The following is a 27,242-nucleotide window of genomic DNA, read 5'->3' on the forward strand; positions in this document are numbered from 1 at the left end:
TAAAGACATTAAGAAATCATTATCACTATGGTATGATTACAAAACTTTTTCTCAACAAGAAGTTATCTCGTTCCTTAGATTTAATTCAACTAATTGGTTATTAAGTCTTTAATAGACTTAATAGCAGAAACTTTCATAAAATTAACTTTAATTACTTCTTTACTAAAATGTTTAATAGTAAAAATCCTCACAAATGAAATTAAACACTTTATTAATAACAGTTTTTTATCAGTACCCATTAATTTAAAAGATTAAAAAGGAGCAAATGATATTTACATATGCTCCGTCAACCTGAATTTTGTTTTAAGTTTAATTAAATTTGTTACTAGGAAGAAGACATGACTTTTATTTTCTTTTAATCTTTGACCGGTGTACTAATTTGCATCTTCCCTCTTCAATTTTCTATATACCTGTTCTTGAAGGGAGAAAAAACGTATTCCCTGATGTATATGAGATCGTTAAAAGAAAAAAAATTAGTCGATCAATGATTTAAAAGTAAAAAAACATAAATAACAACTACATTATTATAAAGTTTTGTTTAATTAGTTGGATCACACTCACAAATGATACATTAAATATAACATAGAGGAGCCACGACTTTCCATTTATTTTTCTTCAATTTTTATATTTATTTTAAAATTACTTATATATATATATATATATATATATATATATATATATATATTATATTATTTATATTAGCTTTTAAATTTTTTGTTTAAAACTTCATGCATAGTTTTCTTTTTTTCTTTTTTTTTCATTTCTTTCTTATTACTTCCACTTCTTTTTTCCTTTTTCCTTCTCATATTTTAATTTTCATCCTCAATCTCACTATTTTTTAAAGAAATATATCTTTTTTTTATATGTAATAAATTTGTCTACTGTATATCATGATATATCACTTGAAGGTGATAAATTTATCCTTTTCTAAATAGGTGAGTAATAATAAATTTATATTAGAAAAATTGTAAAAAAGAGTAATGGTTCTTTCTTTTACAAGAGCAAGACTTGTGATGGAGATGAAAAAAAGTTACATCTACGTTAATTAAACCTTAGAAATTTCATGTGAATCCAATAATTAAAGACAATGAAAAATAACTTTCTAACATTCTTATAGTTAGAAATTTGAAAAAAAAAAATCTAATTTGACACCTCTAAATTTTTTGTCTAAGTTTCGCCACTGGTACCCACTTTTCTTTATGTGTCAGTTTAATATTCACTTTTAAAAAATGTGTCAATTGAGATTCAACTTTTGAAAAAATATCTTAATTATGTCCTTCTAAGAAAAAAATTAATAATGTCGTTAACAATATTAATATTTAAAATGAGTTACAAAATTAAGTATTGATATTTATATTAAAATTTAATAATAAAAGTCATGAATAAATTTAACGGGATTAATAATTTTTGTCTGGATGACACTTATCTATCAAAAGTTGGGATTTGATTGATATATTTTTTTTAAATTAAATGTCAACTGAGACATATGAATGAGAGTAGATGCATACGACTAATTAAACCTATAAGTTTCTTGATAAATATTCAATTATATTTTTTAAAATTCCTTAAAACTTAACTAAGTTTGAGATTAAACTTAATCCGATACTGAATCAACTTAATTTTTGCCATTCAAATATAAGGCGCGCAGATCCGTAGGGAGGGGTGTAGAATTGATTTTTATCCTTGTCCATGAATCATGCTAAATGTTATAAGCGTGAAGATTCGTTGGGCATGTGGCAGAGCGGTTACAACTTTTTGTCCTGTCGACACGTGTCACACCTCGCATACTTGCGTCAGATCGACGTGAGTGTGAAGATGAAGTTCAACAATTTGCCGCTGAAAGGATTCGGCATCGCTTCAGCAACTATCATCTAATTGAAGGGGAAAAAACATTAGAGGTTAAGAAAACCCTAGTTAGATCTTAGAATCTGAAGAAAAAAGCATGGGGTTTAGATTGAGAAATCTGAATCCCTTATACCGAACATGCATTTCACGCCTTTCCTCTTCGAATTTCCCCCCTCCGGTCTTGGAATCGCTTAATTGCCATCCATTACAGTCCTGTTTGACTGAAAATCCCGCATTCAAAATCCCAAAGAGATGGCATTTGGGTCATTCCCACCACGATGAACACGATCGCCGCCACAAGGAGGGAGAGAATATTTTCCGCTTGGGTCTTGCCGCCGACATCTGTTTAGCCACCGGAAAAGCCGTCACCGGCTATCTTTCCGGGAGCACCGCCATTATCGCCGATGCTGCTCATTCCATATCCGATGTGGTAAGTGCTAACTCCCACACTCACATACACTCCTTTAGTGCAACTTGTCTCCGAACGACGTTCATCTCCGTCATTCTTGGTGTCGCAGGTTCTTAGTGGCATAGCTTTGGTTTCTTTCAAGGTTGCCAAGGCGCCTAGAGATAAAGAACATCCATATGGTCGCTTGATTTGTATCTACACGCTACTCCATTTATCTCTCATGCATCGTGTTGCAGTTTATGTTAGATATTCTGAATGAGTTGTTTGAATATAAGTGCTTTGCTTATCTGACAGTTAGATATAATTATAGAAATACTAATAATAATTGCATAATGTTCTTTTGCTCTGTTATTTGTTGTGATTACTCATTAGGCTAATGGTCGCCATTCATCTGTTCTTTACTGAAAGTTTTCTGTGTCATTAATGGTTATATTTCTCTGGTTTCTTATCTCAGGACATGGTAAATTTGAGACTATAGGAGCTCTTGGAATCTCTTGCATGCTTTTGGCTACTGGAGGTGGCATTGCTTGGCATGCTGTAGACCTTTTAATGGTATTGAAATTCAAACTTTGATCTATTTGTTGCTTCATTTATTCCCATAAAATACACGATATAAAGAAATTTTTGATTTAGCATCTTGTTAGGCTAATTATTTAAAGTGGATATTTTGTCATCCATTCAATACTTAGAAGCCATTGTTATACACGTGCAGGGATTGTTCTCATCTGGTCCTGAAATGGTTAGCGAGGGATTAGCACATCGGCATAGCCACGAGCATGGTGGACATCATCATGGAATTGACATGGATCATCCCATCCTTGCTTTGAATATGACTATTGTGTCAATATGCGTTAAAGAAGGGTATTACTTTTTCTTAATATTAACTTGTACCAGGTTGAGGAGGTCCCATTATTCCTGATACCTATTCTAGCCACCTGTGTCCTATGCCACTGTTTTAAATATGCTGTCTTTGACTAATCCTTCATTGATTGGTATCTGATAATTTTCAACCATGAGTGTAAGTTGAAAATCAACAAAGTTTGATGCAATCTCAAGTCAATGGGGCTGATATCAAAGTATAATCACCAAGTAGGAAACATTTAGAGAAAAACGTTTGGTTGAATGAATCTCTGGAAAAATTAATTAAGCTATCGCTGTAGTTATGTTAGCTCAGCATTGTACTTCCCAGGGAATGTGTCCATGGTCTTAACTCCTTGATTTTTCCTCTCCTGAAATAGGTCTAAATTGAGTTTCTTTACTCTTGCTCTTGGTTGGCATTTTGACATCATAACCTTGTAACTTAAATACCTCTCGTAGTTTCTTTTTCTTTTTCTTGATGCCCTCATATGGTTTAATTTAATATGCATTACCAAGACTTGAGTGTCTATATTTGCTTTTCGAATTTGTAGGCTTTACTGGGTAACAAAACAAGCTAGTGAGAAGCAAGGTAGTGGACTAATGAAAGCAAATGCATGGCACCATCGTGCAGATGCAATTTCATCAGTTGTTGCTCTCATTGGAGTTGGTATAGAACTTAAAACTTGTTTCTTTGAAAGGTTACTGTTATTCAGGAGAAAGTCCTATAATACTGGCTCCTAGTTCAATATATGTTGTCAATCAGGTTTTCCTGCTTACAAGCCAGCGATAGTTGTGTTTATTTGTTGGGTTATTATTATTAATCATATGGTATGATGTTAATTATATAATCACAAATAAGTTATCAGTTTTTTATGGACATCTATTAAAAATAAAAAGTGGTTATGGTCATTGAACTCCAGTTGCATACTTTATATTTAACAATTTTTATTGTGTTTTGACATGTGAATTTACGAGCTGCTTTTGTTCATCTAGTTTTATTGGTACACTTGTAATGGATTTTCTGTTTTTTCTGCTACCAAAATTGACATAACTAGATGTGGTCACTCACCATTTTTAAAGTCTCTGAAGTCTGAATAGGAGCTTAAGTTGTCATATGTGGACAACTCGTTTGAATTAGTTGAATTGATCAGATGCTTTTGCTTTTGTTTAACATTATAACATCAAAAAGTGAACTAGTGCTTTGTTTACTGTCTACAGACTAGAATTTTCATTGATTTTTGGTTATTTAATTTACTGAATTTGAGTCTTTTTTATGTAAATTGTCATAATTGTTAAACTAGAAAAACCCTCTGATATTTCATCATATTTTACCATCCAAGACCTTGTATTTATATTTTTAGTAGAGTCCAAATTTAATCCAAAAGAACTTATAATTCAATTAGTTCTTGAAGGTTACTTTCATAATTTGTTCTCTCAAGTAAATTCAAACGTCTAATCCCTAATAATTTATTTCCTCTGTCCATTTTGGGCTTAACATGGTTTACATGAAATGCTAGCCTGTGACAGCATCATAATACTTGATTATTATAGACTACTAATCAAATCGTGAAATGTAAACTTTAAGATTTTTGTTAGCAGTATTAGACTAAAGTGAAAGGATAGACAAAATTATTAAGGGTTTGAGTGATTAAATTTATTAAATTAATGTTATGGGAGTAAATGATAATTGAATGTTTCTTTCCGGACTAAAATTTGACCCTAAACCTCTAAATAAATATTTCCTTTTGCATTCCTAGGTGTTGATTTTGGGCACTTGATCCATTTATGCCTTCGGTCTTTGCTTACATTCACTTGTTATCGATTTTCATCTTTGCTTACATTCACTTGTTATCGATTTTCATCTCTATATTAGGAGGATCTATTCTTGGAGTGAAGTTTCTAGATCCCCTTGCTGGACTTCTCGTCTCAGGCATGATTTTGAAAGCTGGAGCTGAAAGTGGTTACCAAAGGTACCTTTATCCGCTCTTCTGCAATTTATCTTTCACTTTGCTTGCAAATTTAACTGATTGTTTATACGTTATTGAAACTGTCTTTTTTAATCCTACGTATGTATGTCAGGCACATTTTTGAACCTGAGTTAAACAACTTAAGGGAACTAAGTGTATCCTGATACAAGGATACAACAAAATATTGAACAAACCTACTAGACATAGACATGTGCTGGATACCTCTAAATTAGATTACATTTATCTTGTTGGATATGACATCTAATTAAATTTAACTTGTCTACTTGTTTTTCCCAGACGGATTTGATGGATGGTTGTCATGTTGGGCTGATCTTTTAATGATGCACGTTTGACATATATAAATTGATGTGCACGTTTAATGGCTAATGCAAATTCATTTATTTAATAATTTCAGGCATATAGTTTACTACCTCTTTGTCCATGCTTAATGGAAATTTGAATTTGGGAAACTACTGAGATAACATTAGAATACAAATGGGTGTAAAGTGACTCAAGATGTTTAACGACTTGGAACTAATTCTGCCTAAACTAAGGGGGATAGAAAAAAGTTTATAGACTACTAGAATTATCTGCAGCCAATTTTGGTTATGTCCATACTTCTAGCTCTAATTTTATTTCTGCTTTTTTTGATCAATTATCAGTGTCTTGGAATTGGTTGATGCTGCAATCCCAGCACAGCAGTTGGATCCTATTAAACAAACAATATTGCAAGTAGATGGTGTCAAGGTTTATTTATTTATTTATTTTCAAATATTCATTTTAAACTGTTAACTTTGCAACCTTGAGAAACTTGCATATGATTTATTTTCCAGTTTCATCTTTTACTTGAAGAAATGTGTAAAGTTCTAGTTTAATTTTTTGTATGCAGTTTAACTAGGTGTACATTAATACTGTTTTGGTATACTATATATGAATATATCAGCTTAGATTACATTTTTTTTTTGTTCATTTCTTTGAATTTTCTTTTCTAATTTGTATGCAGGGGTGCCATCGGTTAAGGGGTAGAAGAGCTGGTTCATATCTGTATCTTGATGTACATATTGAGGTCAGTTCTCCTGTCTTTTATATTCATGCCACATGCGCTGTGTTATGAACTCATGATTGGACTGCATGTGTCAGGGTTTACTGTGTAGTTTTACCAGTTTTCAGGGTTTAATTTGTAGTTTTACCTTGCAGGTTGATCCTTTTTCTAGTGTCAGTGCTGCACATGACATTGGTGAAAACGTTCGTCATCAAATTCACAAGTCTCACCCTACAGTCGTTGAAATTTTTATACACATAGGTGTGTGTCTTTTAGCTTTATAAATTTCTTGGCTATTGCAGAGTCGTAATTATTTTGTTTTCACAATTCTTTTTAATAATGGACATAGTTGTTACCCAAAGTTACTGTGAACCCCTATAATTGAATTTTAAATTTCAAATTGAATTGAATTAAATTTAGATATACAATGAAAAATAATTTAAATATATATAAATTATATAGTTATATAAGGTCGGCTAGTTGGTACAAGTAGAAAAGGAGTTATAAGTCGTGGGTTGGTGTTGATAACAACAAACATTTGCCGATAAAAACAAATCAGGAATTGACAAAAGGGCTAGAGCAGAAGTAAGTTTTATGTCAAGTCAAGTCTGAACAAAAGAGTAAGTAATTAAATGTCCTGATAGGATGCAGTTTAATGGGGGACATAAAATGAAGTCCCTGCTTTAGAAGAACGGAAGCTAAGCAATGGAATAATCTGACTGGTACTGAATTAATGTTTGTATGAGATTATTATTGTTGAAAATTATAAAATGGTAATTGTTCCATTTAATAAAAGTATAATTAATTTTTTTTGTCTTGCAAAAGTGTGTTATGCATATATTAGCAGTGTATATAAATCTCGAGTTGAGCAAATTTCTCATTCATTAACTGTCACTAAAGTATTATCTCCTTCGATTTTAAGTTGGCGTCAGGGCAAGGATTTGTCCCATCTCTGCTATGCATCCTTATTTTAGCCGTTGTTCAAAGCTGAAAAACAGTATCTTTGGTTCTTATGAACCAAAACAGTTGTCTTTCTTTCAGCACTTTCATGCAAACTGTTTGGCACTGGTACTAACCATTGTATGGATAGAAAATGCTTCAGCCTGTTATGGCTGTCATAATGAAGATCAAGTCTGTCACCATTGGTCCTTTTCATTCTATCTTATTTCACCCACCATAGATCGGTGCATGACAAAGATATGCCTAATTTTCTATTCATGCAGGCTATATTTAAAATTGCAGCCTTAGAGCAACTTAAATTCAGTTATTTCCAGTGATGTATTTTAACGGGGTTTTCTTAAATTTAAAAATCTAAATGACTTTTCTTTTTTTGGTAGTGAAGGTGTTTTGCTATTTTGCACCTTTTAACTCTAAATTTGTCCTATTCTTATTTCTTTTTCGTAGATCCTGCAATGTCACATGCTTCTCCCTGCACAATAGATCAGCAAGATAGTTGGAGTGAAGACATGGACCAGCACAGTATTGTTCCTGCTGAGGATGGTAACATTAAAGGAATTGTTTCTGACATCATCTCATCCAAATTCCCTCAGGTAACATTTTGTATGGGAAAAGCAGAAGACAATCAAAGTAGGTTTTAGTTGTAATTTTATGTGGGACTTTCCTCTATTTTGGGATTCTTTGATTTTATTGGTTCAGTGCAAACGGATTATTCTGCAACTATTCATGTTCTTTTAGCCATAAAATTTGGGGAATTAGATGGTTGCGGTTCTCTTAGTGTGAGTGTCTTACGAAGTTTCTCTGTTTCAATATTTACTGAAGGTGGCTGAAAGATGCTTTCATTTTTAATGGAAGTACTGTTGAATTTTAAAGGTTGGTTTAAAATTACTTGTGTATTCAATCTTTAATTGTCGCTCGCCGGTTTCAGATGGTAGTTGAGCACATAACACGCCACACGTTTCAGAGCAAGATAGTTCTTCAAATTGAGGTGTCCATGCCACATGATATCCTAATTCGGTAATATCTCTCGTCTAACCTTTAGTCGGTTTGGTTGTGAATTGGGTCATTGGGTCAGCTTATGTTTATTTATCCACAGGCATGCAATGGAAATGGCACAGCAAGCAGAGAAAGAGATTTTGAAGGCTGTCTCGAATACAATTCATGTTTGCATTCAGCTACGTTTGGGGCAACCATTCCCACAGACCAATCATACTTAGGACCATCTCCATGGATATGGATGGTGGAAAACCAATTTTTTTGTTACTCCATGCTTCTTTTTACTATGATATAAGTTTAATAGATTATTGCAATATAGCTCTGCTAGTCTGATACAATTCAATATCAGCCAATGACTTTGAGAATTTCTCAGGAGGTGGAAAGGTGAAAAGGTGAAGAGACCTCAACCCTGCAAAATTACTCGATGTGGCTAAATAATGAACCTCTTGGAGTTATACAGTTTTTTAACGGCAGATTAGATTTTTTGCAATAACCCGCCTGCAGTGTTGATCAGCATTAGACTTTTTGCAATAACCCCTGCCTTTTAGCATTGGATTTATTGGGATCCTAACGTCTATTGACCCCTATGCATGATATATCGCATTTTGTGTTTGGATAATGATATTTTAATTCATTTTTTTATTCACTTTTAATTCACTATTCTCATTATTTTTATCAATACATCATTACAAAAAATTAAAATAAATGATCTAAGAGTAATGAAAGTGGTGGGCTAAAAATTGGTCAATAGATTAAAATGTCATTTTCCTTTTGTGTTTAATGTCTTATGTCTTTTGGACATTTTATTATAGATACAAAAAAGAAGTATAGACATCTTATGAAATACGGGAATAATGAAAAAAATGGTGTTTTTCAATGGCTAAAAATGTATGAATTGTGCTGTTCACATTATAGCAGTCAGTAATGGCATAGTCTGACCTTAATCCGAAGCCAGACTATTAATAAAGTTGATTATAAATTAATGTTTAAATGCGTTAAGTCACTACAATATTATCTTTTTATATTTTTTTCCCCCCATAAAATATTATCATTTGATCTGAATAATTTTAGCCTTTTTAGGTTTTATAAAATCACAATTTTGTGAAGTATTATTTTAGACTATATTGCCTCAAGAAACACCAAATATGTTGTTTAATTGCTAAAATTGACATTTTATTCCCAGGATCTAAAAGTATATTGTCGTAAAAGCATATTATGTAAAAGCATATTATGTGAGTGATTTATTAAATAAGTATTAGAAACACATGTTTCTATTATATTGCAATATTGAAAACCATAATTAGGAAAATGATATGAGTATGGAGATGTGTGAAAATATATTTTCTAAAAAAAATGTAATTTGCCGTAGTTAGAAATAATGGAGTAACGGGAGGGAAGAGAGCCATTGATCAGATAATTGTAGTCTGATTGAATAAATCCACATTCATTAAATTCAGAAAAAGCATCATCACTTCAATGGCTCTCTAATCACTCACTTCCCAGCATGACAACCAATCCTGTCATATGTAATACCAATTAAATATCCAACTAAACCTTGAAAAAAAAAAAAAATACAGAAGGCTCAGAAGGATCCATTGGTAGTTTTATAATCATAAGGGAAAATTCTAAATTCCCTCATAAAATAGGTAGTTCTTACCATCATTGCCTTCCAAAAAACACTTAATCATAATTTAGATCAAGAATACGAAGAACATATAGAAGAAGACGGAAAGGAAATAGGCAAAAGAAGTAAGTAATAGTTGAAAATCAAATAGAGAACAGAGATTTCGGCAAAGAACAGAGTATAATAGCTGAATATGCTGTCTATCTTTATATATAAAAATGCGTGATGTAATTAGGGTTACCATTTTGGGCCTCTTTCATTATGGCCTTCCTATCTAGGCTGTGGCCCGTTTTGTTACTTTAGGAGTTTTATTATTTACACTTCCCATATTTCTAATTTCACCACCTTTTCCATCTTTTGTATTGAAATTATTTTAGCTTTTACTCTCTTTTTTTCTCTATCTGAAATAATCCTGTTCAGTAACTTCCATTTTGTAGTTTTCACCGTTTCAACCTGAGAGTCTGAGAGTTGTTGTACTAACCAATTAACTCACCCTTTAAACCTATTTTTCCCTTTTACCGAAAAAATAAAAATAAACGAAGTTATTAATTGAAACAATTATCAAGTTACTTTTTGGAACTATCTCAAAATTGACTTACTTTTCTGAAGATATTTTTTGGAATGAAAAAAAAAAAGCGTGAAACATACCTCAAGAGCACACGAAAATAAATTTTGATTAAAGTATTTTATATGAGCAATTGAATTAAAATTTAATTGGAATGCTATAAAATTCAGGTAAAATTTACATATCTCAAATAGAAAAATTATAAAAAGTATGTGGAAAAAGGATTAATAGGGGAATCAAAGTGGAGCGTGATATATATATATATATATATATATATATATATATATATATATATATATATATATATATATATATATATATATATATTAATTATTTTTATTTAGAAGTTTAAATAATACTGTTTAATTTATTTTTAATATAATATTGTGTTTTTTAACGTTTTATTGTAAAAATAATTGTATATCTTGTTGTTTTACATAAATATTTGAATATTAGTTATTTTTACAAGTTTTTCTTTTACAATGTCACTGTTATCATTATTAAAAAAAAAAAACATAAAAAGTTTGTGTAATCAAATATTTTAAAAATCATGATTTGGGAAATAAATATTTATTAACATGTATTGGGGGATCAAATTTATAAACACGGTACAGTAAATCTAATTAACAAGTCAAATTTGAGAATAAATATTTTTATTTTCTATCATTTTTAATTTGTTTATATTTTCATTATTTCTTTATTCTTTTATCATGCTTCCGGTAACTAATGCACATAAGGGAAAAAATATATATTAAGCAAACTTTAGGAACACAAATGAGATATTGAACGTAGTTTGCTTTTTTTTTTTTTTTTTTTTTAAGTTACAGACTTTATTAGGATATAATTGTTTTTCTCTACTTTTCAACAATCTTGAAAAAAATTATTCTTTAACGGTTATCTGGTTTTAAAAGACAAACTTAATGAGCAATATAGTTTGTTCAATTTTTTTTTCTAGGAATTATTGAAATAATTTTACGAAGAATCGTATTGACACATGAAATTGGTGATTATTATTTTAAGTTTAAATATTAAAACAAATGTTTAATCTTCTACAGAAGAATATTTTATTTTACATGGTTTTAGGTTTAAAAAATATATCGTGTAAATTTTAATGCATCTATATTTATTAAAATTCATACCCATCCTTTACCTCCTGTTACCTTCCCTGGTTCGGCATGGTTCGATTTCCTCGCATTGTAATCATCATTTTGAACTTATCCGTTTTTCTTTTCTTCCGATTTTAAACTTATAATAGATTCAAAGATAAGCTAATTATTGAGAATAATTGGCTGAGGAACTGTTATCAGACAATGTTACAAACTTTGAAGAAATGTTTTAAGGAAAATTGTCTTCTCTATTGTCTAAATTAAACCAGACAGCACGTTTGTATCAGTTGTTAAATGTCCCAAACGGACTTCTCCACAGCAGAATCCCCATGTGGAAGGTGGTGGTGAAAGTGATTAACCATTTGTAACCTCTGCTGGGTTAATGCTTCTAACTCCAAACTTTGCTGCTGTTGTTTCTCTGCTTCATGCAAACTCCCTGCTCTTGAAGTTGCACCCCCAACGCCCAAGAAATCATGAACCGTTGTCATGTCACCGCCTCCAAACCTTGAAGTTCCTTCTGATACATCTCTTCTATGGATCAAACTTGAACTACTACCACCAACCTCTTGTTCCACGTGGTCACTTCCCATGAACATTGCACCGAAGATTCCCATATCACTGGTGTTGGAATCAAGTATTGGTGACATTTGTTGGTGCCCCTTGTGAAAAAAATGGTCGGTGAAGGCTCCAGCAGCACTGATCCCAGCCATGTGAGATTGATGATGGAAGGGGTGATAGGAAGAAGGACCAGTGATGGCACTAACAAAGCTTTTGTGCATCATGGTGGGAAAGTTAATGCTATTATTGGTTGCAGCGGCACCCATTTGGGCTGCTTTCTGTAATAAAGCTGTGGCAGACATGTGGGCTGATGATGCAGCAGCGTTTTTGCTGTCTTGGAAGTAATTGAAAGTATGAGGGTTGTTGGGGCTGAGTTGAAGGGTGGAAGATGAGGGGAGTGACATGTTTTTTGGACCACCAAAGAGTGTAGCTGAAGTGGTAGAGGACATGCAACCCCTCATGTTCATGGACTTCAATGCCATTGGGACAACATGTTCTTGGGATAGGCTTTTCAGTGGCCTCTTACTAGACTCGTAGTTGTTGTTCAATTCTGCTACTGCGTTGTTTGGACTATTGCTTAGAGGCATTGTGGCCATGAGTTCCTGCACTTCATTTTGCAAACTTGGTGGTGTCGTGCCAGTGCCAGTGCCACTCGTTAATGAAGGGTTTACTCGGTTGTTTTCTTCGGTTAATGCGTCACAAAAGGCCCTGTGTGTGATAAAGCTGTCTCTTCTGCAAGATTCAGATTATTAAGTGTTGAATGGAGACATGTAGGAATCATGTACTTTGAAAAGATAGAATCTTAGCATCTAGATGGGATCATTTTTTGTGTTAAAAATGCTAAGATAGTTAAAAAAATTGAAATCTTACTTGACACCACAGTTAAATAAGTTGACAGTTGTTGTTGCAGCATTGGAAACAGTGCATGAGCAAAAAAGTGATGAGACATAGAAGAAAGAAAGAATGGACCACACCAAATGAATAGTAATGGAGAGTAAATGTTATCTGTCAAATCCATCCAGTATGTGTTTTATTTATGAACACAAACTACCACGAAGCAGAATCAAATGAAAAATATAGGGATGGTGACAAGACTTTGTTGTTTATGTAGAACAACAATGATGCAAAGGTTTGTGATTAAAATTAAAAAGCGAAGGTTTGGTGATAAAATATGTAATGATACCTGGCAAATATGGTCCCACAATCACATTTGTATTCCCTGGTGCCACAGGTTTTGTGGTGGGCCTTCCAATCAGATTGGACTGCATATCTTTTAGAGCACTTGTCACATTTCCATTTCTTTTCACCATGTTTTCTGCTGTAATGCTTTTTTATGCCAGTGAGGTCTCCTAATGCTCGAGCTGGGTTGTGGTGGACGCATGAGGGCTCAGGGCACACATAAACCCTTTTCTTCACCTCGTTGCTTGCTCTTTGCCTCAGTTTCCATGGCAGATTGTGACCTCTCCGGTGCAACTGAAGGTTTTGGTCCCTCTGAAACCCTTTGTTGCAGATCTCACAAACGAATCTATTTCTTGCCATTAATGTGGTTGGTGATAAAGCAATAACTTCAGCATTCGGATCTGTTTCCTAAAATTCACCACTTTAATTTCCACTCTAATATTATTCATAAACCTCTTACATTACATGTTACTACTTTTACCCAACTAATTCTTATAATCGTGAAAAACTGAGGAAGTCAAAGAAGAATGAAAATGAATTCGAATAAGGAAATCCTCATGTTGCTTATTAAAAGGTTGTTGCAGTAGTATTGAAACTTTTTCACACTTGTAAAATTCTCACTAATAATGCACACCAAACCTTCTGTTCAACCATAATTCAACGTATTTACAAGGACTGCCTAGTAAGTAGAGTTTGACCAGTAGAGTACAGCTAACATGCACCATTACCACTTCAAATTAAGCAACACAGAAAGTAGTGAAACGCACTTTGACTTGTTTAGTTTCCTTAATCACAGAATGAGTTAATTAATGAAGAATTTGGTGTTTGTGATGAGTAAGTGAAACGGAAAAAGTGAAGGTGAGGTTTGAATATTTGCCTGGGGTTCCAGGTAGGTTTCTTTTCTTCTTGGTTGGTTGCTTCTGCAACTGGTGTTGATTGCGAGCCCCAGAAGTTGAGCCATGCCGCTTTTGTCGCTGTTGCTGCTCGCTTTCTTCATCAACTTCTTCCACACTGTTTGCCGAGGAGAAACTTCCTTCATCACCTGAAATTTTTGACATTTTTCAACATAAAAACACTCTCAATCTTTTCACTGCTCTTTCTTTTATCTCTTCATACACTGCTTTTCTTATCAACTCTCCAAGACTAGAGGTGTAGAAGAGGCAGGAGGAATTTAGAAAAGTGTTGCCATGGTAATACTAATATTGGAAGCTCTTTTGGTCTTTTACACACATATATGTATAATGCCAATAAGAAGACAACGAGTAGGCAAATGGCACTAACTTCTTCGTATTGTGGTAATATTTTGAGTAATCACTTATTTCTCACTTTTACGTTTTGTCCTCATCCTAATGTAATCTTTATTATTTGTTGAAATTAACTGAAAATTATAAGTTTTATTATTTGTAGTTTTTAATAAATTGTAACCTATATTAAAATAAATGATAATCTTATTCAAAAAAGTATTTCTTTTGTTCTAAATATCACCAACTTCAATTTAATATCATGAAGAAAAATGTAGCATTGAAAATAGAATCGCTGTCTCATGAACGTTGATAAAAATATAAAGATTAGATTAGTGATGCTATATTACTCACATTCTCCATTTGTTTTACTCCCCCTTTTCGGAACAGAGAATGTATTATAAATAAAACATAACCCACTTCTAATGTTTCTTCTTCCACATCTAAAAACTTACTTACACTAAAACATTGTTTGGTTTTAAAAAATGATGGTTCTATAGTGTAACACAAAAAATTTAAAACAGATTTTATTCTCTAAAGTTTAAAAATTTTAAACTAATTAATTTTTATTCTGCAAAATACAGAAATGAAACCTTAATTACGGATAGATTAATTATTATAGCTGATTTATCACCATAAACCATTTTTAAGAAAAAATATCATTAATGTGATCAATTAATTAGTAACTAATAATTTTTTATTTTATAAATTAATACCTAAATAGTTATTATAATGACAATAATTTTTTATCACTAAAATTAATTATTAATGAGATATATATTTTTTAGTGTATAATTTGAAATACATCCATATATGATCATATTTATTCTTCATGAATGCATTTTGTTGGACCCATTTTTAAATAAATGATGACTGTGACATGCAATCTTCTGCTCTAAATTAATTTTCGAGAAAGCTTGAGCATAGTATTAAACTATACGATTACAGATATTTGGTACTGTTTGCCTTGTATTGGAAAATATTATGCTATAAGATGAAAGGGCAATTAATGGTCTGATACATTATTTTAAAGAAAGGTTTCAGCTTCTAATGGACTTCAATTTATCCTAAAAGTTTCAACTTTTGGGACTTCAATTTAATTCTTGCATTCCACTTTTAATTAACTATTTTTGTAAATCGTGTATAAGCTTAATTATATATTGTAGAATGATATGGCAGTATATTCTTTGAGCTTCCTGAAATGTGGTTAACTGCAGCGATTATTTTAGTATTAATTAATGTGAATAGATTTGTTTGTATTAATATAAGTGATGAGAAATTGCCATCATCTCTATGCTTCTCATGAAGAAGCCAAATAAGTGATCTTAAAACAAAAAAAGGGATAAAGAAGTTAGTAAAGACAAAAAGGAGGGTTGCTGACGAGTTAACCTATCTACATTAATTTTTCATTAATATTGGCATTAACTAAGAGCGTCCTATGATGTCTTCAATTAATATTCCACACTTTGAATTAGACATAAATATTACACTTTTCTTCCCATTTTAACTATATATTACCACATTAATTTATATACATATATAATGTTACAAAATGTAAGGTCAACATAGTGATAATCTCTCCTAAGCACATAAATGAGCATATACACAGATACTTAAGCTTATAACCCTAAAGTCTATTGAGAAAAAAGAGAGACAAAGTTAAACATGTAAATAAAATTTTTCACTTCGCTATAATTTATTATCTAGTTTACCAAGTTGTGCCAAACATTCATGTCCTCAAAGAATGTCTTTCAAAGAGTTTCTCGTTTTAATATCAGTTCCGTATAAGATAATAAAGTTGGTTTATGTGGATAATTGAAATAAAGGTCTAATTAAATAACTTTTCATTAAATATAATGTCTAACTTTAGAGGAGCACAATACTTTTTTTCTTTTTTCTTTTTTATATATGTATAAAAAAGAGAGCATAGCACTTATTCACATCATATGGTAATTTTTCATAATATGTTTTGTGTGTGGCTAAGATTAACTCTTGTAAGGGAATGTATATAAGTTGAGGTTATTTTGGGAACCAGACTATTTGTTGTTGGGTTTATACCTTGTATTTAGTAACAAATTAAAATTAACTTATACATAACTATGCAAATAAATTTGTACAAACCTTTTTGTACAATTTCTGAAAAGTATTATTTTTAACATATACGATAAGTTAATTCAATTTATATTAAAAAAATTACTTTTTTTTTTCTAATTTTTTAACCAAATTGTTCATCGCTAGTTTTATCCGAGTATCAACGGAATTTTGATACAGGTTTTTTGAAGCAGTCAAAATCTCACGTAGAAAAGTTATCTTCGCACTCAAAAACGCACGTAATTGAAAGAAAAAAAAAAAGAAGGAAAAAGAGACACGAACTAGAATATGACACTTAACATTTTGAGTCAATAAAATTTGAAGGTATCCATCTCAAAATAGTAATATAATGAATGAGAAAGACATTGTTGAAATTATCGATAGATTGATCGATATATTTGATGAAGCATGCATACTTAAATCATAACTTCAGCCATATTCCCATTTCTTGATTAATGTAAACCCTACTTACAATGACGTTTAGCAGAATTTCGAGTTTCATGAATCTTAAGAATAATTAATTCACATGGTTACTAACTGACACAGACAAGAGCTATGTGTATAAAACCAATCATATCGATTATTCTTTTCCATGACCATATCTTATAATTCTTCGACTATGATGTTTTGTTTTTGTTCAATGACAGGAAATGCATTGAAATTAAATAGAATTACATGGACATGTTTAGATTTCGTGAATAGTCCATTCACCATAAAGAAATTTGACAAATTCATCACGACTGTGCCTATCTTCTTAATCCAAATTAAAATACATACTTATCTCTTTCTCTCCTTCTATATTTTTTTGATTAACAAAATCATTATTAAAATAACGAAAGAAATAATACAGTCCCCTTCTCTCCCCCTCTTTCTATGTCTCATTAACAACTATTTTTGGTGATTAAAAGTTGTTAATGATTAAAAGTTGTTAATTACTACAATGACCAATTTAGATACCAATTAACAAAATAAAAAATTAATGATTATTAAAATCTTCACATGAATAAAAAATTTTAATTGGTTTCTAAATTAGTTTCTAAAAATTGGCTATCAAAGTTTTAGCTATGAAAGGAAATTGGTCACCAAACATTAGCTACTAGAATTTTTACCACCATAGGAATTAGTTTTCAAATTAATCTCTAATTATTTATCGATCAATTCTATTTTTTTATTTATAATAGTGACTATTTTATTAATTAATTAAAAGTTGGTATTTAAATTAGTCATTATAATAACTAACAACAAATTTTAGTGAAAGATTGTTAATGAGATATTTTATTATAGCAAAAGTTAAACAAAAAAATATGCTATTGTTTTTCAATTCATTATATATTTCCTTTGACAAATATATACAAGTGAAGATCAATATTTATCAATAATATATGTTATTGTTAGTTAAGTAATTATATTGTTGGAAATCCTAAAATATATTTTATGTCCTTACGATGACAAAACGTTTCACAAGATATGATTAAATTATAATTATGATATATATATATATATATATATATATATATATATATATATATAAATAAATAAATAAATAAAAGTCAAGTAAAAACTTTACCAATTAACTATTTATAAAATTGAGTGAGATATAAATTCATTATGTCTCATTTTAAATTATATATCCGTCAATCTAGTCTTTACAGATCAGAAAAGGATTAATGTAAAAATTCATTCTATCTTTATTCAATAAAAATATATTAAGTTTTAGATTTAATCTATTTTACGATTATTGAAAATTTCAATCCAGTATAATAATACCAGATGAGGGTGAAAGTTACATTAACTTGGGTTAAATTATGTATTTTTTTCTCATTTTCGTAGCAAAATATTAATTTGGTTCCTCTATTTTTTTTATTTCAATTTGATCTTCATTTTGAAAATTTTGATGAAATCAAATTCTTTCCGTTAGTGGTGTAATAATAACGTTAAAGTTAAAGGGGTATACCACATGTCAGTTTTTGATTTTTTTTTTGATTTTTTTTATTTTTTTTAAGGTTAAATCATTCCAGAGGTCCCCATATTTGTAGCGAATTCTCAAGTAGGTCCTCCAATTTTCATTTGACTCAATTGGGTCCCTAATTTTGAAAAACAGCAACAATTCAGCCATAACCGTTAAAGTTGCGTAAACGGCGTTTTTAGATGATGAAGTGGACAAGTAAAATGGATACGTGTCAGTGGTATTAAAAATTAATTGTAGTCTACGTGTCAAATGTGAAATAAATTCATTGAAACCCTAAATGGATTCATCTTCTCCTCAACATCTTCTCCGTTGAACTCATCTTCTTCCTTGGAGTGATCTTCTTCGAACTGGTGCATTTCTTTCTTCATCCTCAAATGTCGCTATGTTAGAATTAATTGACGAATTAATTCTATTAGTGACTCATTTGAAATATTATGATGGGTCCAATTGTGATTTAATAAAAATATAAAGACTTATTGGTTATTATTATGGGAAGTGATAATAAAATAAAATAAAGATAAAGATAAAATAAAAACCAACTTGATGGACGTTGGTTTATAAAAGGAATTGGGGTTCTGTCTCTGGCCATAAGGTTCTTTTCACAGTAACCCATCAAGAACGTGTGAGAAGAGAAAGAAAGACAAATAGATAGATTGGGAAATGGTAGTTGAAGAGCGCACAAGATTATAAATTGAAGAACGCATATTCACAGGATCTCTCATGGATCAAGGTTAGTGCTCTATTATGATTTATCGTGTGAGAATTATAAATCTTAAAGATCCTTAATTAGTTTTACATGTGGTATCAGAGTAAGATTGTAGGATTTATGATTCTCCTATTATGTGATGTTTCTCCCTTATGATGTTTTCCCCTAATGTTATAAACCCTAATTTAATTTTATGAATGATGATGCTGCCATTAAAATATTGCATCCGCTGCTGCTTGGAATTGTATGCGTGCTTTTAAAAGAAAGAATCAAGTCTTCCGCTGTCACGTTTGTATTATGAAAATTGTTTTTTTTTTAATTTGGTATAAAGTAATTAATGCAACAATGTATGAATGGCATAATGAAGTGTGAACGTGTGTCGTTAATGTATGAACCTGCATCAGGAAAATAAATGAAAGTTTTAGAACCGTTACCTATGCACGTGTATTTGGAATGAATACATAGTGAATGGCATAAAACCACTACCGTGAACGTGTGCAAATTGGAACATAATGTGTGAACCGTGTGATTATTAAAATTAAAGTTTAAATGTTTTATTGGTTTACGTTACCAATAAAATTAATATTAATTATTTTATTTATATAAATAATTAATAATTTTATTTTAATTTGCAATAATATTTATGTTTATTATTGTTAAACTAAAATTAATGATGATGCTATATAAAGTTTATAGCAATTAAATGTATGTGTATTTATTTATTTGAAATTAAGTATAATAAATTTTGTTAATCACCAAAGTGGCCAAAATTTTAAAGTTTATATGATTTCAAATTATTAATGTTTTTTATTTTAATTACCCATAGTATGGATACTAAATTATGAATAATTAAATTTATGGGTTAATTAAAATTCATTAATTATAAGGCATTTAAGGATCACCCAAATGTTGATTAATGGTTCTTATAATTAATGAACATGATTGTAGATAATTTTGTATGCGTCACTAGTTTTATTTATATACCCAAAGGTAGTAGGTGATTCTAGTTGATGCATATTTTAATTATCAATAATGTTATAATATGATTAGCATCATTATGCTTATGTTTGTATATTATTGGATCTCCCAAAGGAGAACATTAGTATGCATAGAATGATTGTTTATATCTGAATCTGTTTTTACGTTTAGTTTTATGACTCAAAGCAGTAATGTTAGGCATGTGTTAATTGCAGTCTCTGTTCCGGTATCTTTACACTTGCATGCTTCGTCTGTTCCAGTCTTTAATGGGTTGAATTTCCCTGACTGGAGTGAGCAAGTCCAATTTCACTTAGGTGTGTTGGATCTTGATCTAGCTCTTCTAGTTGAAAAGTCGGCTGCTATCACGGATGCTAGTAGCAATGAAGAGAAAGCCCATTACAAAGCTTGGGAAAGATCAAACAAACTTAGCTTAATGTTTATGAGAATGAGCATAGCAAGCAATATAAAGTCAGCTCTTCCCAAAACTGATGACGCAAAAGAATTTATGAAATTTGTGGAAGAGTGCTCCCAAACTGCTGATAAGTCTCTCGCTGGGACACTGATGAGTACGTTGACCACTATGAAGTTTGACGGTTCACGTACTATGCATGAGCATGTGATCGAGATGACAAATATCGCAACAAGACTTAAGTCTTTAGGAATGGTAGTGGATGAAGATTTTCTTGTGCAGTTCATTCTGAACTCATTACCGTCTGAGTATGGTCTGTTCCAGATGAACTATAACACCATGAAAGACAAGTGGAATGTGCATGAGTTGCACAGTATGCTAGTTCAGGAGGAGACCCGACTGAAGAACTTAGGAAGCCACTCTATTCAGTATGTGAAGAATCAAGGAGTTGTTGGAAAGAAAGTTGCTAAGAAACATGGAAAGGGTAAAGGACCACTGAAGATTGACGAGTCCTCAACCAAAATCCAGAAGAAAAATGACAAATGTCATTTCTGCGGGAAGTCTGGACATTTCCAGAAGGACTGCATAAAGAGTAGAGCTTGGTTCGAAAAGAAAGGTGAGCATAATGCTTACGTATGTTTTGAATCAAACTTAACTGAAATTCCCCATAATACGCGGTGGATTGATTCTGGATGTACGACTCATGTTTCTAATGTGATGCAGGAATTTCTTACAACCCGAACCATAAACTCAAATGAGAAGTTTGTCTTCATGGGCAATAAAGAGAAAGTTCCAGTGGAAGCGGTCGGGACTTATCGTCTAATCCTCGACACTGGATATCACTTAGACCTTATGGATACTTTTTATGTACCTAGTATCACTAGGAATTTAATTTCTTTGTCTAAGCTTGATATTGCTGGATATTCTTTTAAGTTTGGGAATGGTTGTTTCAGTTTGTTTAAGCGTACTTTTATGATTGGATCTGGTACACTTTATGATGGTTTATATAAATTGAATTTGGATAATTTATATGCTGAAACTTTTATGACTTTGCATCACAATGTTGGCACTAAACGTAGTTTAGTGGATGAACAATCTGCTTACTTGTGGCATAAACGTTTGGGACATATTTCCAAAGAAAGAATGCAAAGATTAGTAAAGAATGAAATCCTTTCGGATTTAGATTTTACTGATCTGAATGTGTGTGTAGATTGTATTAAAGGCAAACAAACTAAACACACAAAGAAAGGAGCCACGAGAAGCACTCAGCTTCTTGAAATCATACACACCGATATATGTGGTCCGTTTGATGTAAATTCTTTCAATAAAGAGAAGTACTTCATCACCTTTATTGATGATTTTTCACGTTATGGACATGTCTATCTACTGCATGAGAAATCTCAGTCAGTAAATGCCTTGGAAGTTTATATAAATGAAGTGGAAAGGCAATTAGACAGAAAGGTGAAAATCGTAAGGTCTGATAGAGGTGGTGAGTATTATGGAAGATATAATGAAAGTGGACAACACCCTAGTCCATTCGCTAAGTTCCTTGAGAAACGTGGTATTTGTGGTCAATACACAATGTCAGGCACACCATAACACAATGGTGTATCAGAAAGGCGTAATCGAACCTTAATGGATATGGTTAGGAGTATGTTAAGTAATTCATGTTTACCTGTATCATTGTGGATGTATGCTTTAAAGACTACCATGTATTTGTTGAACAGGATTCCTAGTAATGCTGTTCAAAGACTCCTTTTGAGTTATGGACGAATAGGAAACCCAGTTTGAGACACCTGCATGTTTGGGGTTGTCAGGCAGAAATAAGAATATACAATCCACAAGAAAAGAAACTGGATGAAAGAACAATCAATGGATTTTTCATTGGTTATCCAGAAAAATCAAAAGGGTATATGTTTTACTGTCCTACCCATAGTACAAGAATCGTTGAAACTGGAAATGCTCGGTTCATTGAAAATGGTGAAACCAGTGGGAGTGAAGCTTCACGAAATGTGGACATTAAGGAAGTTAGAGTACAAGTTCCTATATCTAGTACTTCTTTATCAAGAGTTGTTGTTCCACATGTTGTAGAAACTCACAACAATCAAGAAGAACAACAAATTAATGATCCCGAGGTTAACAATGAACCAATAGTAGAACAACCACAAGAAATAGTATTAAGAAGATCTCACAGAGATAGAAAGTCTGCTATTTCGAATGACTATGTGGTTTATCTACTAGAGTCAGAAAATGACTTAAGTATTGATAATGATCCAATTTCTTTTTCAGAAGCCATTAATGGTGATAATTCTGATAAGTGGTTAGATGCCATGAAAGATGAGCTTAAATCAATGGCACATAATGACGTATGGGATCTTGTGGAATTGCCAGAAGGATGCAAGAGAGTTGGGTGTAAATGGGTTTTTAAGACTAAGCGTGACTCTCAAGGCAATATTGAACGTTACAAGGTCTGTCTTGTTGCCAAAGGTTTTACTCAGAAGGATGGCATTGACTATAAGGAAACATTTTCGCTTGTTTCTAAGAAAGATTCTTTTAGAATTATCATGGCATTAGTAGCTCATTATGATCTTAAGTTACATCAAATGGATGTTAAAACTACTTTTCTGAATGGAGATTTAGAAGAGGATGTCTATATGGACCAACCGGTGGGGTTCGTTGAAGAAGGAAAGGAGCACATGGTGTGTAAACTTAAGAGATCGATATATGGACTTAAACAAGCTTCTCGGCAATGGTATCTTAAGTTCAATGATACTATTGTGTCCTTTGGATTTAAGGAAAACACCGTTGATCGGTGTATATATCTAAAGGTCAGTGGGAGTAAGTTTATATTTCTGATTCTGTATGTTGATGATATCTTGCTTGCGACTAATGATCTTGGCCTATTAATTGAGACTAAGAGGTTTCTCTCTAATAACTTTGAAATGAAAGATATGGGTGAGGCATACTATGTGATAGGAATAGAAATATTCCGTGACAGAACACAAGGACTGTTAGGTTTGTCTCAGAATGCATATATTAATAAAGTTTTAGAGAGATTCAGAATGGATAAATGTTCAGCATCTCTGTTCCAATACAGAAAGGAGACAAGTTTAGTCTCATGCAATGTCCAAAGAATGATTTGGAACGGAAACAGATGGAAAATATCCCTTATGCATCTGTTGTTGGGAGTTTGATGTATGCTCAAACCTGTACGAGGTCAGATATTAGCTTTGCAGTTGGTATGCTTGGTAGATACCAAAGTAATCCAGGTCTAGAGCATTGGAAAGCTGCAAAGAAAGTTTTAAGATACCTACAAGGAACAAAGAATCACATGCTTACTTATAGAAAATTTGATCACCTTGAGGTGATAGGTTATACAGATTCAGACTTTGCCGGCTGTGTGGATACAAGAAAGTCTACATTTGGTTATGTGTATCTTTTAGCCGGAGGAGCGATTTCATGAAAAAGTGCGAAGCAGTCTGTCATTGTTGCATCCACCATGGAAGCTGAATTTGTGGCATGCTTTGAGGCCACAGTTCAGGCTAATTGGTTGCGGAACTTTATTTCAGGACTTGGAGTAGTCGACAGTATTTCCAAGCCGCTAAAAAATTATTGTGATAATTTCGCAGCAGTCTTTTTTTCTAAAAACGACAAGTATTCTGAAGGTGCTAAACATATGGAGTTGAAATACTTTGCCGTTAAAGAAGAAGTTCAGAAACGTAAAGTGTCAATAGAACATATTAGCACAGATCTTATGATTGCTTACCCTTTAACAAAAGGGTTACCGCCCAAATTGTATGCTGGTCATGTAAAAAATATGGGCATTATGTCTACTAGTGAATGTTGAATGTTAATGTTTTGAATGTTTATGTGACACTCTAAGCTCCCTAATGTATAAATTTATGAAATCTGTGTTTTCTTCTTTATGTTTATGCATGCAAATTATGATGAAGAAAACAAATTATGTTATGTTATTGCTTTGTAAAATGACATTATGTTTGAACCCATTATTGACTTCTCATTTTTTAAGGTCATATTAAGAAGAAAGGGATGATATAGTAGTACATGGAAGGGATCATGTCGATCAAATGATGTGTGACCGCCATGACTCTTATTATTTCTGTATCTTTAATTATGAATAATGATGGAACCAATTTATGCAAGGTCTTTTGTTGCGCATTATGTTTATGTATTAAATCACATAATGTTATGACATCATATGAGTCAAGTGGGAGAATGTTAGAATTAATTGACGAATTAATTCTATTAGTGACTCATTTGAAATATTATGATGGGCCCAATTGTGATTTAATAAAAATATAAAGACTTATTGGTTATTATTATGGGAAGTGATAATAAAATAAAATAAAGATAAAGATAAAATAAAAACCAACTTGATGGACGTTTATTTATAAAAGGAATTGGGGTTCTGTCTCTGGCCATAAGGTTCTTTTCACAGTAACCCATCAAGAACGTGTGAGAAGAGAAAGAAAGGCAAAGAGATAGATTGGGAAACGGTGGTTGAAGAGCACACAAGATTATAAATTGAAGAACGCATATTCACAGGATTTCTCATGGATCAAGGTTAGTGCTCTATTATGATTTATCGTGTGAGAATTATAAATCTTAAAGATCCTTAATTAGTTTTACAGCTTTATCATTCTTGTTCCTCTTGCACTTGTAATGGTTAGGGGAAGAAGAACCCTAGTTTATCTTCACGTGGTGCTGGAAGATCGAGGAGTTTGGGTTCACAACCCCTTTGCTACTATGGAGAGAAATCAGTTTTAAGAACTGCGAAAACAGCAAAGAATAGGGGGAAACAATTTTGGGGTTGTTCAAAATATAAGGTGAGAGAGTTTGAAGGTATGTTTTTTGTGTTTTTAAATGGTATATAGGATAACTGCTTTTGTAATTTTGTCGTAGAGTAGAAATGAAGATGATGGATGCAATTACTTTAAATGGTGGACTGAAGATGCCATTGAAGAGATTGGTAACAGTGAGAATTGCGAAGGAAGGGGTGAAATTTTGGTGAAGACTGAAGAAAGTGATGGTGATAGAAAAACGATTACTAACTTGGAGAAATCAGTTGCCATATTTGAGAAATGGATGAAGGTGTTGATTGGGATGGTTATCTTTGTTTGTGTGGTTAATGTAATAGTGTTGTCAATGTTGATAAAGAATGCGTGATTAGTTGTTGCAGTGTCCCTTAGTGGTTATAACTGGGTACCTAATTTAGAATGCTTATTTCCATGTACTGTATTTATATTTGAGTATCAATGAATTTGGAAGTTATTTTCATTTACTGTTTTAACTGTATCCACATATGCTAATTTTAAATTTGATTCTACATACAATTAATGAAAAGCATGAGACTTGTAATTCATAATAGATTCCATATCAAGAGGTCCTGAATTAACACAAAGTACATCAAAAAAGTGGTCCAGCCACTGAGTGAAAATATTAAAATACATAACAAAAGTGGTGGTCCAGCCACTCATTAGCAATATTAAAAGATGTCTTCATGCAACTAAAGAAATTCAAAAGGTTCCAAAGTGACCTTAAAGTTTTACAACTGTTACAAAACAAGATCACAAAAAAAAAACACATGCAGCTTCATGGCATTCGACCCCTTCTAGCATTCAGTTTCACTCTGGCATTTAATGCACCTCGTGATGGCTGGTGTGATGGTTGTGGTGGAGGTGGTTGGTGGGTTGGTTGAGGTGGCTGGTGGGATGGTTGAGTTGGAGTTGGCTGCTGGGATGGTTGAGGTGGAGGTGGTTGTTGGGATGGTTGAGGTGGAGGTGGCTGTTGGGATGGTTGAGTTTGAGTAGGTTGCTAGGATGGTTGGGGTGGAGTTGGCTACTGAGATGGTTGGGGTGGAGGTGGGTGCTAAGATGGTTGAGTTTGCTGTTCAGATGCATCAGTGGGTGTTGTTTCTTGGGATCCTTCAGTTGGACGATGCAGCTGGGCTTCCCTTAATTGAGCCATATGAATTTCAATTGCTTTCGAACAAGCCCTTCTATTATGCTCAATTTGCTTACAAAGACGACAAGTTTTACCTAAACCACCTTTTCTCAGTCTTGTGTCATCTCTTCTGATCTCCCATTGCTCTAATCTTCTTTTTTTCTTCGGTCTGCCTGGTAAAATTCTCTTCGAGGGGGGTAAGACATCAGGGTATAGAGTTTTCTCCCATAAACTCTGACCATTGATGGGAAATATTATGGAAATGTATATCTCTTCATAAGTGGACTTCCTAAAGACTGCTGGGATGAAGTCTTCTCCATTGAGGTTTAGAAACTTCATTGCAGACAGTGAATGGAAGCAGGGAATACCACTTATACTCCATTTCCTGCATGTGCACGATTGTTCGTCTATATTGACAACAAACCTTTCCTCTAACTGTGAGACGTGCCTAACTTTAAATAATTTCTCTGCTGACCAGCTGCAAGAACACATAAAACACCAATAATTAAACAACTTTCATTTTTTCAAGTTAAACAAAATTCAATCCTTACCTAGGAATCCAATACTTTGTTAATTCTGACTCCTTTTCAAATCTGCTCATATTCTAGGACAAATAGATCCTGATATTGATTGTATCTTCATTTTGTTTTTTGCCCACTTCTCATCAAGTATACCCAAATATCCTCCAACATGCTTATCACAGGCTTAGTCCTTGTATGCAACAATACACTATTGAAGGCCTCGAACATATTGTTAACCAAGGTATCAGATTGAGCCT

The 27,242-nt window shown here is 32.3% G+C and overlaps 2 protein-coding genes, 2 non-coding genes and 1 pseudogene across 5 annotated transcripts; 2 read left to right on the forward strand and 3 right to left on the reverse strand.

Moving 5' to 3' along the window:
- The first annotated feature begins 1,681 nt into the window (after positions 1 to 1,681).
- LOC114192519 (Cation efflux family protein) lies at positions 1,682 to 8,727 on the forward strand. Its single transcript, XM_028082265.2, has 12 exons — positions 1,682 to 2,275; positions 2,364 to 2,433; positions 2,709 to 2,806; positions 2,967 to 3,115; positions 3,664 to 3,779; positions 4,986 to 5,082; positions 5,742 to 5,826; positions 6,083 to 6,145; positions 6,277 to 6,382; positions 7,526 to 7,671; positions 8,007 to 8,095; positions 8,175 to 8,727. Exons 1-12 carry the CDS (start codon positions 1,943 to 1,945, stop codon positions 8,293 to 8,295), a joined length of 1,473 nt encoding a protein of 490 aa, XP_027938066.1. The 5' UTR covers positions 1,682 to 1,942; the 3' UTR covers positions 8,296 to 8,727.
- Positions 8,728 to 9,477: 750 nt separating this feature from the next.
- Positions 9,478 to 9,553, reverse strand: LOC114192852 (small nucleolar RNA Z155). Its single transcript, XR_003606171.1, has one exon. It is a non-coding gene; the product is annotated as a small nucleolar RNA Z155 (small nucleolar RNA).
- Positions 9,554 to 9,649: 96 nt separating this feature from the next.
- On the reverse strand, positions 9,650 to 9,746 carry LOC114192850 (small nucleolar RNA R41). Its single transcript, XR_003606169.1, has one exon. It is a non-coding gene; the product is annotated as a small nucleolar RNA R41 (small nucleolar RNA).
- Positions 9,747 to 11,536: 1,790 nt separating this feature from the next.
- Positions 11,537 to 14,385, reverse strand: LOC114192751 (zinc finger protein JACKDAW-like). 2 transcript variants are annotated; one of them, XM_028082548.2, is made up of 3 exons: positions 13,984 to 14,385; positions 13,111 to 13,507; positions 11,537 to 12,659 (listed from the first exon to the last, which is right to left on the reverse strand). In XM_028082548.2, the coding sequence occupies exons 1-3, from the start codon at positions 14,162 to 14,164 to the stop codon at positions 11,660 to 11,662; spliced, it is 1,578 nt and encodes a 525-aa protein (XP_027938349.1). In that variant the 5' UTR covers positions 14,165 to 14,385; the 3' UTR covers positions 11,537 to 11,659. The 2 variants fall into 2 exon arrangements, with proteins under 2 accessions (XP_027938349.1, XP_085531989.1); XM_085675863.1 differs by having other exon boundaries at positions 13,111 to 13,514; positions 13,952 to 14,385.
- Positions 14,386 to 23,562: 9,177 nt separating this feature from the next.
- Positions 23,563 to 24,347, forward strand: LOC146884756 (secreted RxLR effector protein 161 pseudogene; annotated as a pseudogene).
- Positions 24,348 to 27,242: the final 2,895 nt, after the last annotated feature.

The sequence above is a fragment of the Vigna unguiculata genome, chromosome 7, assembly GCF_037176805.1.
Source record: "Vigna unguiculata cultivar grain cowpea cultivar isolate G323 ecotype 2 chromosome 7, ASM3717680v1, whole genome shotgun sequence".
Lineage (NCBI taxonomy): Eukaryota > Viridiplantae > Streptophyta > Magnoliopsida > Fabales > Fabaceae > Vigna > Vigna unguiculata.